Below are 16,420 nucleotides of genomic sequence, written 5' to 3' on the forward strand. Positions count from 1 at the left end.
CGTGTCTCTACAATGGTATTCATGCAGTGAGATGGTACCTACTTTTTTTTTTTGAGGAAGATTAGCCCTGAGCTATCTACTGCCAATCCTCCTCTTTTTGTTGAGGAAGACTGGCCCTGAGCTAACATCCATGCCCATCTTCTTCTACTTTATATGTGGGGAGCCTACCACAGCATGGCCTTTGCCAAGTGGTGCCATGTCCGCACCCGGGATCCGAACCGGTGAACCCCAGGCTGCCAAAGCAGAGCATGCGAACTTAACCGCTGCGCCACTGGGCCAGCACCCAGGATGTTACCTACTTTTATAAATATATGAAGATGTTTTGAATAAACTATATGTATTCGATCACATTTTTGGCCTATCAAGCTCTTGAATAAATGTTCATTGAAATGAAATTCATCTGTCAAACTAATATTCTCCCCAAATGTTTCCCATTTCCCTTCTCACATTAACTGACTTTTGCACAATATTAGAGGATAATATCATCCTCTATTATATATGTTATATTTTTAATGAATCAACACATAGGTATATTTTTAAAGTAGAACTTGCATCTATTTCTTTAAAAGTTGGCAGAGCAATACTTGAATGTCAATGCCAAAATAAAGATTAAATTGTCATTAGAATTTATATGAATCTCCAGTCATAGGTAACTACTTATAGTACAAAAACTATTGATAGGTCAATACCCCAAGAAAGGTAAATGAGAATTGCTCCCTTTTATCCATAAAGCTTATTTGGTAAAGGAAATCTTATTTTTTAGATGTGATTATTATAGATCAGGTTAATTACTGTGACAGCTGATTTCTATCATTTTAATGCAGGACTGTGGCTTATTGATTCACCCGGAGGAAGCCTGTGGGTTACAGACTATTTCTTCTGACTACATTGAAGCAATTTCACAGCCTGAACTAAAGATTTGTCCATCTGGGGATGCAAAAGGTGACTATCACATTTGATATCATTTCTCTTTTAAAAGATCCTTTAATATAGATAAGTATATGCTTATCAAGGTAATATATCACTTTTTCATTAGTATGAACTGCAACATATATAATTCATGTAAATGCATGGTTTTAATGCATGAAATATTTTGATTAATCTAATGCTTTTCTCTTTACCCTCTGCTCTTTGCCTGGTTAATCCATGCTCATCTGCAGATCCCAGCTCAAAAGTCACGTATGCCAGAAGAGAGCCTTCCTTGAGCCTCTGATTTGTTTCCTTCTTCTATACTCCCATAGCACCCTGTGCTTTCTTCTGCAGCAGCTACACCAATACTTAAATGATTAAGTATGCAATTATTTGTTTGTTTGATATCAGCCTTCTCAGGCTGTCCACTGCATAAGGGCAAGGAGTCTGATTTGCTCACATGGTATCAATCCACTTAGCACTCTCATTTCTGCAGAGTAGGCACAAAATAAATATCTATTGACCTTGTGAATCAAAGAACTGTAGAGTATATACGTTCAGTTTTAAATCATTTCCTTTAATTAAAAAAAAATCTTTGGAATGATCACTAGTGTCTCCCATATTTTAAGTATTATAGAGGTAGGAAAATTGTGATATCAAATTCAAATTACAGTGTTCCATCCTGCCTAAGCCTAGAGCAGACCTGGAATGGGAGACTTTGGTGCCACTGTCCACATTCCCTGTTTCTCTCCCTCCCCAGCCCTCTTCTTCAGTGGAGACTAGTGGGGTCCAACCAGAGCTGGGCCTAAAGATGAGGCAACAAGAGGAGCAGGGAGCATCTACTCTGAGATTCCTGGTGACCATATCGGCCTCCTGACCTCAGGTCTCCCTTCATGTAAAAAGTCTGAGAAAACACTCCAGAGCTTTGCTCCCCTTGCCATGAACTTCACACCACAGCTTGAATGAGCAATGAGTTTCACAAATGGGCAGGACAAATTGCAATTTGGCATGCACAGTTAGCAAAAGTGGGCATATCCCTGTTCTTGCACATGTGTTCTAAATAATAAATGACAGTTAGTGCATAGGGAGGCATTTACCCGTTATGGTGTGTTGGGTGGTATGATTTATGATTCTTGGCTAAACGAGATATATACTCTTACATACAAAGAAGATACCGATGTGTCCAGTTAAGTATTTTTTTATCAGATGACAATTTATGAGAATCATAAAACAGCTTAATTCTATTCCTCCTACTGAACTAAGTCAGAAGTTCCTCAGCAAAATGTTGACGATACATTACTGAGATTCTTCAAGAAGTGGCAGCTTCTTCTGTCCATTAAATTTGCAGTACCATATGCCAGGCCCTGATATGAAGCTGTCTTCATGCCTGGTCCGTACAGGAGAGGCCGGCATAGAACAGGAGGCTTCTGGTAACTTGAGTATTGAGGCCTCTTTAGAGAAGCCCCCAAAACTGACTCCCCAGTCAAGCCCATGCTCCTTAGCCTGACAATTCCAGCCCTCCGTAATCTGACCCTTCCTACCTCTCCCAACTTCTCCCACCCTTTCGGCCTCACATCATGCCAATAATGCTGCTGCTGCAGGACTCCAGGCTCTTGTCCATGCTGTTCCCTTCTAAAAGTCTTCTTCCCACGTTGGCCTAATTCTCCTGATGCTGTATCTTCCTCTCCAGGAAGCCCTTCTTTACCACCCTCCCTCAACTCACCCCCCAAATTAGCTTCTCTTCCGTGCTCCCAGAATACCTTGGGCACATGTCTACAATAGCACTTAACTCATCATGTTTCAGGTATTTCATGTACATGTTTCTCTCTCTTTAATTAGTCTTCAAAGTGGAAATGATGCATCCGAACAAGGGGAGGGAGAGACCCCAGACAAACCACTGGGATGAAGCTAGTAAAGATTAAAATATGTGCACATTTATTTTTATCTAATCATTTTTGTTTTATAATGGACATAATATATACATATAGGAGTATATGTACATATATTACAGTGTATATGTATTAATATATTGAAGGTGCATTAGCGGGAAGTTTTTCCTACTGACTGCTCTAGGTTGTATGTTTCTCCAGAGAAGAGATTGTCTCTTAGTCGTCTTTCAGTGTCTAATACATGATTTAAAAGTGGTTGCTGAACTAAAACCAAGATCCGAGCCCTCCTCCCTTCCACAGAAGATTCTGAGCAGCCAGGACACAATCAATTAGGGCTAACTGCTCCACCCTTGAGATTCTAAAGACCTAAAGATTCAAAGTAAATGAGTGAGGTTGGAAATAGCAGTTTACAAGAATGGATTTTTTGCTGCTGGAAGTGATCTCATTCCTTGGTAGTAGGACTCCCTCCTGTTGAAAGAAACTGTCACGGTGACAACACTGGAAGGAAGTTTATGTAGGCACTCTGACTTTAGCTTATATGGCCACAGATTGGTTCCAAAATCTTATTTTCACAGCACATTACAGTTATTTGGCAGAACTGGATCAATTTTTTCACCTTGCCAATGTAATGATGGTCAAAATGTCTTTTCAATAACACTAGCTAATATAATTTGGAGTGACTGTTTTTTTTTTAATTCTTAAGTTGATATCTAGCCTTTAGAAAATAATTTAACTATAAGATACAACCTAAGAATAAAATCTCTTGCTTAAGAAAGGAAAAACAATTCTTCTAATTTGGAGAAAGAAGAAATTTATACAATGATTGTCCAATGAGAGTTACCTTTAAGTAAAACAGTTCAGGTTGCATTTTATGATAATGTAAACAATAGATTTTACCATGTCTTCTCTTTAGCAAGGAAATATGACAACTTACACTTTACTATGTCTCATATTGAAAAATATAGATGTCTTTTTTCTTCTTAAGTAAAAACTGTTTTATTTTATAGCGTTATAGAGTCAGGAATTAGTGCTATCATCTGTATGATTTTGCTTCTCACCATGGCCCTAAATCACCAAGCTGAACTTTTTTTCTCCATTATATCACCCAATCTGATTCCCTTAAATGGCTGAAATCTAACTTGCATTAAATATAAAGCCATAATTATAAATTAAATAACTTCTCTCAAAAGGCAATTTCATTCCTCAGAATGTTATTCTCTAAAACATATGTCATACTTTATTTCAGAAATCACATCTTTGATTCATTCAACCTTTAAATATATAACACAGAATTTATGTCCTTCTTCTTGACAATTTTAGTTAAGAGCTGGTATCATTTAAAATGTCAAGAAACTCCAGTCCTGCAGATGTTCTACAGATGTCTATTTCAAGCAGTATTACTAACTCACAATAAAAAAAGGCATTGTTAACCAGCACAAAAATGCAAAGAGTTACGACAGTATAAATATATAGCAGCATGAACAATTGGGGCCAAGTTTTCAGAGACCCAGCCGGACGTCTTTTTTATGTGCGTACGATTCTACCCACAAACTAATTGCACCCATATTTGAATCTTTGTGCATGCAATCGGCCACTTGTTTCTTCAGCCTTAGCAGCAAATCGCCAAAGAAGGCCTCAGTCTGTGCAAAATAAACTGTCAGCAAGGTTAGCGGGAGAAAGAGTGTCATGGGGAAAGGATGCCTGTGTTCTTAGATACTCAAGGATCTGATGAAAACTGAGCCTTTCAAAATATTACTAGACATAATCTCATTAGCAGAACACATTTATGTCCCCAACATACTGCCATCCAATTAGGAAGAAAATTAACAATCTTTTTTTAAAACGTAATCTTTGTCAGCACATGAATCCACTGAACAAATTCAGCTTTTCAAAATAAGATAAGTTCATTATAACAACCTGTTTGTGGGCTTTCCTATAAGTGCTGCCAAAGAGACTGTTGAGCTATATTTCATTTCAACTGATGATTTTGTGCTGACCCAGCCTAACATGAGAAGAGGATCAGCAGATTGGAGACTCGGAGACCTCAGTACTGGTCCAGGCCTGTCATTAACAGCATTATCCCGCTTCTGTCATTTAACTCTTTGGACCTCGCTTTACCTCATCTGTAACAGAGGAGGATGGAAAGAAGGAGTTCCAAGGCCCATTCCCACCTCACCCAAGAGGATTTTAGATGCCCACCGAATGCACATCTCTAGGAAGAAAAGGCTCCTCTAGAAGGAGGTTTCCTTGAGGAATTCATCAACAAAGGTTCAACTTAGGGCTGTGTGTAAGCCACATAGTATTAGAAGGAGCCAAGCAAAGATGTGAAGGGGTTGGTGATTGATTGCAAACTCTGTATGCCGGAGCACAGTTAGAATTAGAAAGCAAGATATATTCAGAATGAAAAACACAAAAAACATTGCAAATGAGAATTGGATGGAGAAAGAAATTCTTTTGAGGATAGTCTTAATTTTGCCCTTCAAAAACCAGCACCTTTCCTAAATGTGTTGTTGTATCTGTGTTGCATCTTTTAGGAGTACTGCTATTGCCTACATATGGAAACTTTGGGAACCCTTTCACCTAGCAGATCTTTTTCCCTCCAGTGTATACACTCTCTTGTGGAGGCCAGTCCCTTCTTCAGTCTCACTCCTGTCAGGCCCACCTTGTCACTGTCGCTAAAGTACCACCCATTTCATCTCTCCAAATTTTGTCTATCCATAAGACCCGATTACATTTTATGTGCTCCATAGACCCTCCCAGACAACTCTGGCTCCCGCGGTGCTTTCTTTATTCTGAACCACCATGGCTTACTTAAGGTGGGGGTGGAGGAGTAAAATATATTAATCAATTTCTAGATATCTGGCACTGTGGCAGGTGCCATACATATTTTCCTTATAGAGAAAAGATGAAGTGATTTGTCCAAGTTAAACAGTGGTGCTCAACCTTGGCTGCATACGGAATCACCTGAAAATTATTGAAAAAGTACTGATGCCTGAGTGCCCTACCCCGTGGTTCTGAATTAATCAATCAGGATACAGCCTGGGTGTGGGGATTTTAAAAATCTTTCCAGGTGACTCTAACATGCGGTCGTGAGGTCCACAGAGCTGGTTGGAGGCAGAGCCCAGGTGTGCGTGTAAGGACCACACAGATATTTTTACTCAATTATGCGTTATGTATTATTATACTATAATTATTTTACATGTCTAAATTGTAACCTTCTAACCTGATTATAAAGTTTTGAGGTTTAGCATTACAGTTAAGAGGCTTAAACAAGTTAATATATTAAAGTGCTCAGAATATCCCCAGCATCTGGCAAGTGCTATGAAAATGTTAACTATTTTTTAAAATTATTATGGTATTTAATGCCGATAGCACCTAACCTCTAATAAAGTAGACACTTCAATAATACATTAAGTTAAAATCCACCTAGAAAGTAATATTTTCTTTTATCTTCCCCCGTTTCTCTTTCTACATATACCCCCACTTTTCCCTTTCTGTGCTCAACTAGTGTGCCATGAACTAGAACTCCTTTCATATTTTATTATTTGTAACTATTTCCACATACACGCAAACACTCACATACACAATTCTGACATCCCTGAAGTCATGAAATGTAAAATATATCATAGTCATCCCCTGAAAGTAGAAATTCTTCCTATTAAAATTAATGTCACACCAGCTATTTTTGTTAGCTGTACCGCAAATCAAAGCCAGAAGGGATAAAGTTGTTAAAATCTTTTCTTTCTAACTCAAAAAGTAGCTGGGAATGTTAGGTCCTCAATATTTTAAAGAGGAATGTATGGTAGTAACTTAACTAAGACCTTCGGGGTAGAGCAGATGCTGGTGACATCAGGGTGTTCCCCACAAGGGAGATAAATAACCACTCTATTTCATGTACTAGTTCAAACTCCATTTCTGAAAAGATGAACAAGGAAAAAAAATCATTTCTTGATTTTTTCCTAATAAATTATTAATGTATCCACTCACACTAAAAGCTGGAGTGTTTTGAATACATATTACTTTATCAATAAAATAGAAAAGATCTTAAACGCACTGAGAATACTTATATATTTTATGAACATTTACTAAGCTTGTGGCCTGCTTTGTGCCTGAAGTCTGCTAGTAACAAAGGTGAATATGATCTCATAGCTGCACTAGATACATTGAATACATTATCCCATTAAATCCTCACGCCAATCATGGGAGAAGAACAGTACTCACCTCATCTAATAGCTGAAGAAACAAGGCAACAGAGCTGGAAAGAAGTAAAGAGGTTCATACCAAAAAGGCCATCAATCGAATTACGGAACGATCACTAGTCTTCGAAACAACAAATTTTCAGAATATGAAAGTAATTCTCTAATATCTTGACTCTTGAGAGCAGGGAATATATCTATTATTGGATCTAACCTAAGCATGCGTTGGGCTCATAAATGTTTGTGGCCAACTGCCTCAATATTAGTAGCTCCCCATCTACTTTGGTCCATGAAGTGCCTAATGTACTATTTAAAAATAAGTCACAATTGAGTAGTACCCAATCATTCAATTCTTCATGAGTATGTGGTTTCATGGAATGGAACTCATACTTGATTTCAGCATGAGCTGTTTTATTTCAGAACACTACTGCATGTTGTGATTCTATTTAGTTGGCAGGAGGCGATGCATTGCTCCACTGGATTCATATGGTAAGAGTGGTCTTCTCTCTGTAATGGGGTACCATAGCTGAATTCTAAAGTTACTTGCAAACTGTAATTTCACCAGTAGAAACTGAACCAAAGGAAGTTCTGCTGTCTATTCCAGGTCAATGGATCGTGCCCTGCCTTAGTTGTTCAGACAACAGGACCTGCGACTGGAGAGAAATAACTTGGCAACCCCACAATTGCCAATATGGTGTCCTAACTAAACCTCAACTACAGCAGTGCCTGGGAGGAAGGAAGGTAGGTTCTGGATCCAGTAGGGGAAGCCTTTAATTTATGCCACTTGCAGCACCAAAAGCCACACAATTGTATTTACCAGATCAATTCCTGCTTTCTCTGTGGACGATAACTAACTCAATGCAATTTAGCTTTTGGGATCATATGTTACCATATGATGTTACCATAGAAGACCCTTAACAATTCTTGCTCAAAATGCTCAATTATTTTCAAATAAGTCTACTTGACAGATGGAGGATATTAAAGTCATGTCCTGTGCTGACCCAATTCCATGCTGGTTTTCTCAGCACAAATTGGTAAGAGCTTGCCACGTCAACTCACAGTTGGCATTCAGAGCAGCTGGCCTTGTCAACTGCAGCTCTAGCAAGGCCCTGCGGTGAAAACAGACATCTGTAGCTTGCACAAAGAGTGAAATGTTGCTGCATGTGAGACTCACTTCTGCTCGAGCTTACCAAGTGCATGGCGTTGTTTTTCCACACTAACCTTCCTGATCTTCTTTCACGTTCCCGGGCAGGTCTCGCATGGACCTCACTAGGCTGCTTTCCCTTTTTGGGGCTTCTAAGCTGATTTCTTGGACGTGCAGTGTCTTCTTGCTAGGTGCGCTCTGAGTAGGTAGATTCCGGCAGAGCTCTCGGACGTGCGAACTGGGCATATAGACTGAGATGCTTGGGTAACATGAAGTAAGTAATCCTTATCCAGATTTTCAAAGTACTTTTTATTAGATGGACGTTGCCTAACAAACCGTTTGTAGGCTCTCACACATGGACGAGACTGAATTCAAAAACAGATTTTTTTTAAAAGCCATCTTAATGCATAAAGAGAAGAGCCGTGGACTGAATGTGGGCCAAGTTTTCAGATCAGGCTTATGTTCAAATTTTCTACTAGCAAATAATTTAAGAAGAGTGATGGAGGTGAGGGGCAGGACAGGAGGATGGACATCTTCTTCATGGTGATTCCACTATGAATTTCCTAATTTTCGTGACTGAGAATATCTCTAAAGTTAAAGCAGCAGTATTAGTTACTTTTAAAAAGGGAAGAGGTGCCGGCCTGGTGGCACAGCAGTTAAGTGTGCACATTCCGCTTCAGCGGCCTGGAGTTCGCTGGTTCGGATCCCGGGTGCGGACATGGCACCGCTTGTCAAGCCATGCTGTGGTAGGCGTCCCACATATAAAGTAGAGGAAGATGGGCATGGATGTTAGCTCAGGGCCAGTCTTCCTCAGCAAAAAAAAAGGGGGAGGAGGGGAAGAAAACAAACCTTTAGAACTTTAGCAACTGTCAGTTAATATTATTACTAACAGAGCATTGATTCTGTTCAAGGAACTTGCTAAATTTTTTATGTCTTAAGTCTGACCAGGCTGTAAGCTTCATGAGGGCAGAGAATGTGTTTGAATCACTGCCATAATCTCACTGCTTAGCACAATTTTTGATACATAATGTTCACTTAATAAACATTTCTTGAGTTAATAGATAAATTAAAACTTTGTTTATTCCTAATTGCAATTCTGTGAGGTAGATATTATTTTATCTGTTTTCTATCTAAGAAAATTAAAGCTCAGGAAGATTGAATAATTCTCCCATGATCACGTATGTAGTGAATGACTGCTACTTAGGCATTTTTTTTATTAAGGTTATGAAAGTTAACATCCTTGTGAAATTACAGTTGTACATCATTATTAGTCATATTGTAGGTACACCACTTCACCCCTAGTGCCCTCCCCCGAGCCCCCTTTCCCTGGCAACCACGTATCAGTTCTCTTTGTCCATATGTTAACTACCACCTATGAGTGGAGTCATACAGAGTTCGTCTTTCTCTGTCTGGCTTATTTCACTCAACATAATACCCTCAAGGTCTATCCATGTTGTTGTGATTGGGATGAGTTTGTCCTTTTTTATGGCTGAGTAGTATTCCATTGTATATATATACCACATCTTCTTTACCCAATCCTCAGTTGCTGGGCACTTAGGTTGGTTCCATGACTTGGCTATTGTGAATAATGCTGCGATGAACATGGGGGTGCATGGAACTTTTGGAATTGCTGATTTCAGGTTCTTAGGATAGATACCCATTAGTGGGATGGCTGGGTCATAATGTATTTCTATTTTTAACTTTTTGAGAAATCTCCATACTGTTTTCCACAGTGGCTGTACCAGTTTGCAGTCCAACCAACAGTGTATGAGGGTTCCCTTTTCTCCACAACCTCTCCAACATTTGTCACTCTTGGTTTTGGATATTTTTGCCATTCTAACAGGCGTAAGGTGATATCTTAGTGTAGTTTTGATTTGCATTTCCCTGATTATTAGTGATGATGAGCATCTTTTCATGTGTCTATTGGCCATCCGTATATCTTCTTTGGAGAAATGTCTGTTCATGTCCCCTGCCCATTTTGTAATTGGGTTGTTTGATTTTTTATTGTTGAGTTGTGTGAGTTCTTTGTATATTATGGAGATTAACCCTTTGTTGGATAAATAACTTGTGAATATTTTTTCCCAATTAGTGGGCTGTTTTTTTGTTTCAATCCTGTTTTCCCTTGCCTTGAAGAAGCTCTTTAGTCTGATGAAGTCCCATTTGTTTATTCTTTCTATTGTTTCCCTCATGTGAGGGGTTATAGTGTCCAAAAAGATTCTTTTGAAGCTGATGTCAAAGAGTGTACTGCCGATATTCTCTTCTAGAAGACTTATTGTTTTAGGCCTAATCTTTAGGTCTTTGATCCATTTTGAGTTTATTTTAGTAAATGGTGAAAAAGAATGGTCAATTTTCATTCTTTTACATGTGGCTGTCCAGTTTTCCCAGCACCATTTGTTGAAGAGACTTTCTTTTCTCCATTGTAGGCCCTCAGCTCCTTTGTCAAAGATTAGTTGTCCATAGATGTGTGGTTTTATTTCTGGGCTTTCAATTCTGTTCCATTGATCTGTGCATCTGTTTTTGTACCAGTACCATGCTGTTTTGATCACTGTAGCTTTGTAGTATGCTTTGAAGTCAGGGATTGTGATGCCTCCAGCTTTGTTCTTCTTTCTCAGGATTGCTTTAGCAATTCGGGGTCTTTTGTTGCCCCTTATGAATTTTAGGATTCTTTGTTCAATTTCTGTAAAGAATGACATTGGAATTCTGATTGGGATAGCATTGAATCTGTAGATTGTTTTAGGTAGAATGGACATTTTAACTATGTTTATTCTTCCAGTCCATGTGCGTGGAATGTCTTTCCATCTCTTTATGTCGTTGTCGATTTCTTTCAAGAAGGTCTTGTAGTTTTCGTTGTATAGATCTTTCACTTCCTTGATTAAATTTATCCCAAGGTATTTTATTCTTTTTGTTGAGATCGTGCATGGGATTGAGTTCTTGAGATCTTTTTCTGTTAGTTCATTGTTAGCATATGGAAATGCTACTGATTTATGTATGTTGATTTTATACCCTGCAACTTTGCTGTAGTTGTTGATTGTTTCTAATAGTTTTTCTATGGATTCTTTGGGGTTTTCTATATATAAGATCATGTTGTCTGCAAACAGCGAGAGTTTTACTTCTTCGTTGCCTATTTGGATTCCTTTTATTTCTTTTTCCTGCCGAATTGCTCTGGCCAACACCTCCAGTACTATGTTGAATAAGAGTGGTGAAAGTGGGCACACTTGTCTTGTTCCTGTTCTGAGAGGGATGCGTTTCAGTTTTTGTCCATTGAGTATGATGTTGGCTGTGGGTTTGTCATATATGGCCTTTATTATGTTGAGGTACTTTCCTTCTATACTTATTTTATTGAGGGTTTTTATCATAAATGGATGTTGGATCTTGTCTAATGCTTTCTCTGCATCTATTGAGATGATGATGTGGTTTTTGTTTCTCATTTTGTTAATGTAGTGAATCACGTTGATTGACTTGCGAATGTTGAACCATCCCTGTGTCCCTGGTATAAATCCCACTTGATCATGGTGTATAATCTTTTTGATATATTGCTGTATTTGGTTTGCCAAAATTTTGCTGAGGATTTTTGCATCAATGTTCATCAGTGATATTGGCCTGTAGTTTTCCTTCTTTGTGTTGTCCTTGTCAGGTTTGGGGATCAGGGTGACGTTGGCCTCATAGAATGTATTAGGGAGTGCTCCATCTTCCTCTATTTTCTGGAATAGTTTGAGAAGGATAGGTATTAAATCTTCTTTGAATGTTTGGTAGAATTCTCCAGAGAAGCCGTCTGGTCCTGGACTCTTATTTTTGGGTAGGTTTTTGATTACTGTTTCTATTTCTTTACTTGTGATTGGTCTATTCAGATTCTCTATTTCTTCCTGATTCAGTTTGGGTAGGTTGTGTGAGTCTAGGAATTTATCCATTTCTTCTAGGTTGTTCAATTTGTTGGCATATAGTTTTTCATAGTATTCTCTTATGATCCCTTGTATTTCTTCGGTATCTGTTGTGATTTCTCCTCTCTCTCGTTTCTAATTCTATTTATTTGAGACTTCTCTCTTTTTTTTTTTAGTGAGTCTGGCTAAGGGTTTGTCGATTTTGTTAATTTTTTCAAAGAACCAACTCTTTGTTTCATTGATCCTTTCTACTGTCTTTTGTGTTTTAATATCATTTATTTCTGCTCTAATTTTTATTATTTCCCTCCTTCTACTGACTTTGGGCTTTGTTTGTTCTTCTTTTTCTAATTCCGTTAGGTGTCGTTTGAGGTTGTGTATGTAAGATTTTTCTTGCTTATTGAGGTGAGCCTGTATTGCAATGAATTTCCCTCTTAGGACTGCCTTTGCTGCATCCCAAATCATTTGGTACAGTGTGTTTTCATTTTCATTTGTCTCCAGATAATATTTGATTTCTTCAATAATCCATTGTTTGTTCAGTAGCATGTTGTTTATTCTGCACATTTTTGGCCCTTTCCCAGCTTTATTCTTGTAGTTGATTTCTAGTTTCATAGCATTATGATCAGAAAAGATGCTTGATATTATTTCAACCCTCTTGAACTTATTGATGCTTGCTCTGTTTCCCAAGATATGGTTCATCCTTGAGAATGTTCCATGCACACTTGAGAAGAATGTGTAACCTGCTGCTTTTGGATGAAGTGTCCTGTATGTATCTATTAGGTCCATCTGATCTAATTTTTCATTTAATTCTATAATTTCCTTGTTGATTTTCTGTCTGGATGATCTGTCCATTGGTGTTAATGGGGTGTTGAGGTCCCCTACTATTATTGTATTGCTGTTGATGTCTCCTTTTATTTTTGTTAATAGTTTCTTTACGAATTTTGGTGCTCCTGTGTTAGGTGCGTATATATTTATAAGTGTTATGTCATCTTGGTGGAGCGTTCCTTTTATCATTATATACTGCCCCTCTTTGTCTTTCTTTATCTGTTTTTCTTTGAAGTCTACTTTGTCTGGTATAAGTATGGCAACACCTGCTTTCTTTTGTTCATTATTAGCTTGGAGTATTGTCTTCCATCCCTTCACTTTGAGTCTGTGTTTGTCTTTGGGGCTGAGGTGTGTTTCCTGGAGGCAGCATGTTGTTGGATCTTGTTCTTTGATCCATCCTGCCACTCTGTGCCTTTTGAGTGGAGAGTTCAATCCGTTCACGTTTAGCGTGATTATTGAAATGTGGGGGCCTACTGTTGCCATTTTATCACTTGTTTTCTGGTTCTTTTGCATTTTGTCCTGATGGAGAGCTGTTACTTTGTGTTATTGTCCTTCTGCTTATCTCCTTTGTTCTGGATTTTGTAACCCCTTTCCTTTTTTTGATTTTTCAGGAATGAGGTTCTTCCTGAGCATTTCTTGAAGAGGAGGTTTTGTGGCGATGAACTCCCTTAACTTTTGTTTATCTGGGAAAGTTTTTATTTCTCCATCGTATTTGAAGGATATTTTTGCTGGCTGCAGGTTTTTGTCCTTGAGAGTTTTGAATATTTCATTCCAATCTCTTCTAGCCTGTAAGGTCTCTCCTGAGAAATCTGCTGATAGCCTTATGGGGTTTCCTTTGTAAGTTATTTTCTTCTGCCTGGCTGTCCTTAGTATTTTCTCTTTGTCATTGACTTTTGCTAGTTTCACTACTGTATGCTTTGGGGTTGGTCTTCTTGCATTAATAAAGTTTGGAGATCTATTGGCTTCTGTCACATTGAGTTCCATCTCTCTTGCCAAGTTTGGAAAGTTCTCGGCTATTATTTCTTTGAACATGCCTTCTGCCCCCTTCTCCTTCTCTTCTCCCTCTGGTATACCTGTAATCCTTATGTTGCATCTCCTAATTGAGTCGGATAATTCTCGGAGAGTTTCTTCATTTCTTTTTAGTCTTAGTTCTCTCTCCTCCTCTGTCTGCAGCATTTCTATATTCCTATCCTCCAAATTGCTTATTCTGTCCTCCATATTATCGACCATACTGTTCAGAGTGTCCAGATTTTTCTTAATCTCCTCCATTGTGTTCTTCATCTCCAGTATTTCTAATTGGTTCTTCTTTATAGTGTCAAGCTCTTTTGTGACATAGCTCCTGAACTCATTGAGTTGTCTATCTGAATTCTCTTTTAGCTCCTTGAGTTTTTTAATAATGGCAGTTTTGAAATCATCGTCATTTAGGTTATAGATTTCATTGTCTTTGGGATTGTTTTCTGGGTGCTTATCATTTTCCTTCTGTTCTGGAGATTTAATATATTTTTTCATACTGCTTGATGGCATGGATTTGTGCCTCCGCATAAAGATAGAGTTTAGTCACTGCTTCCACTTGTTTCAACTGGTGTTGGGGGGGGGGGGGAGCAGCTGTTTAGACTGCACCAACCAGGAACCCTGTCAGCTGTTACTGACTGGACCTGGACCCCTCCTCATAGTCACAGTGGTCCTGTGGGGTCCCTCGTTGGTTGTGGGGGCAATCACAAGGGGGCCTCAGGCTGCTGGTGCCTACTGTTGCAGCCCACTTAGACGTGCTCCCTCCTTGTGGTCTGCAGCAGTGTTGTGGGCTTTCCCAGCAGCCAGGAGGAAGATCACCTATAATTGCCGCTTTGTCCCTAACAGAGCCCACAAGATCACACTTGTCCACTATAGGTCCCAGCTGAGCTATGGGTATCTTCTGCAGTCTGTCGTTAGCTCACATAGCTGTGCTACTTTTGCCCCAGGGCCTTCCCGCCTTGCGATTGCCAGTCAGGACCTCTCCACTAGTCCTGTGCAGAGGCTTTCGCTGAGGCTGCTGTAGGAACCTGGAGTTCCCCACTGGGCTACGTAGCCATTTCACCGGAGCTCCATTCTGCCCCACTCCACTCTCACAGGATCTCTGGGAGCCCCTTGCCTCGTCTGGGACACGGCCAGAGTCCGTGGGCCTGGCGGTGGCTTGTAAGCTGCTGCCTTGTGGGGAATTCTGCCCTAGGGAGCTTCCTGGTGTTCCAAATGCTGGGCGGGGCCTCCCTGCTAATGGCGAGCAGAGGCTTTCCCTGCCGAGGAGGTACGGGACCCTGGAGCCTCCCCCCGGGCTGCAGAGCTGGGCGCTGGACCTCCAACCGTGTCCCCAAGCACATCCACAGGAAGTCCGGACGCCCCCTGCACCGACCCGTGTGCCGGAGACCATGGGCCCAGCAGCAGCTTGCGGTCTTGTGCCGTGCCAGGGAATCTGACCCCCGGGAGCTTCCCTTTATTCTGGATTCTGGGTGGGGCCTCCCTGCTAATGGTGAGCAGAGGCCTTCCCTACTAGTGGGTGTGGGACCCTGGGGATTCCCCCTGGGCTTAGGTGTAATCACAGGGGGCTTGAGTAGGGCTGTTGTCACCTGTTTCCACCGTTGCTCCATTGGTGAGTGTACACTCCTGCCCTTGGTGTGTGGTGATGCTATGGAGGAGTCTGTTGGAAGAGAGCCTCCTGCAGGAACTAGGCTGTCCAGGGGTCGGGGGTCGGAGAGTTTTCACCTATTTCATCCTCCTCCCGGGGGGAAGTCCCTCCGCCTTCCGATGTATAGTAGCACGAGACTCTTAGGCGTCTTGAGATGCTATCTGGATATCCTTTGTTAATCGGTGAATGTCCAATTAGTTGTAGATTCAACGGGGGAGAGATGAAGAAGACCACTCACTCCGCCGTCTTGGTCTCGCCTATTCTACTTAGGCATTTTTAACTATCAACTTGGACAACTCAACCCCCATATCTTAGAAATGCAGGACCGGGAGAAACGAAAATGATTGTTGCCATAACAGTCAGCCTTCTGTAAGCTCTCTCAGAGTACTGTTCTGACCTCAAAATTTAAAGTGTTCAGGAAAATTCCAAGATGTCACAGTCTATTAACCTGAAAGGCAGTAGATGTTAATTTAGGTTCATCAGTAAATTCGACGTGACACGTATTGCTTCTGAGGCTCATTTTCGTCCTCTGTAAAATAATAAGAAGCCTATGCCGTAGATTAATCAGCTCTGTGGAAAGCTGAAAGCTTTCTTCCTTGTCTGCCATCGACCAGAGGGCTTAAACAACAGACATTTATTTCTCACAGTTCTAGAGGCTGAGAAGTCAAAGATCTGGGAGCCAGCATGGTTGGGTCCCGGGGAGAGCCCTCTTCCCAATTTCCATTGGCCGTGTTTTTGCTGTGTCCTCACAAGGCAGAGAGAGAGCTCTAGTCTCTTCCTCTTATAAGGGCACTAATCCCATCCTGGGGTCTCCACCCTCATGACCTCATCTAAACCTAATTACCTCCCAAAGGCCCCACCTCCAAATACCATCACATGGTGAGTTAGGGTTTCAACCTATGAATTTTAGGGGGCCGCAAACA

General features: G+C 40.3%; 1 protein-coding gene across 4 annotated transcripts in view; it reads left to right on the forward strand.

Moving 5' to 3' along the window:
* The window catches only part of CPED1 (cadherin like and PC-esterase domain containing 1), a 272,074-nt gene that overhangs the window by 222,842 nt on the left and 32,812 nt on the right, over positions 1 to 16,420 (forward strand). For all 4 annotated transcript variants that reach the window (XM_070512455.1, XM_070512448.1, XM_070512440.1 and 1 more), the window contains 2 exons: positions 825 to 942; positions 7,599 to 7,735. In XM_070512455.1, the coding sequence (XP_070368556.1) occupies positions 825 to 942; positions 7,599 to 7,735 (255 nt within the window). The remainder of the gene's footprint in view (positions 1 to 824; positions 943 to 7,598; positions 7,736 to 16,420) is intronic.

The sequence above is a fragment of the Equus asinus genome, chromosome 1 (assembly GCF_041296235.1).
Source record: "Equus asinus isolate D_3611 breed Donkey chromosome 1, EquAss-T2T_v2, whole genome shotgun sequence".
In the NCBI taxonomy this organism is placed as follows: domain Eukaryota; kingdom Metazoa; phylum Chordata; class Mammalia; order Perissodactyla; family Equidae; genus Equus; species Equus asinus.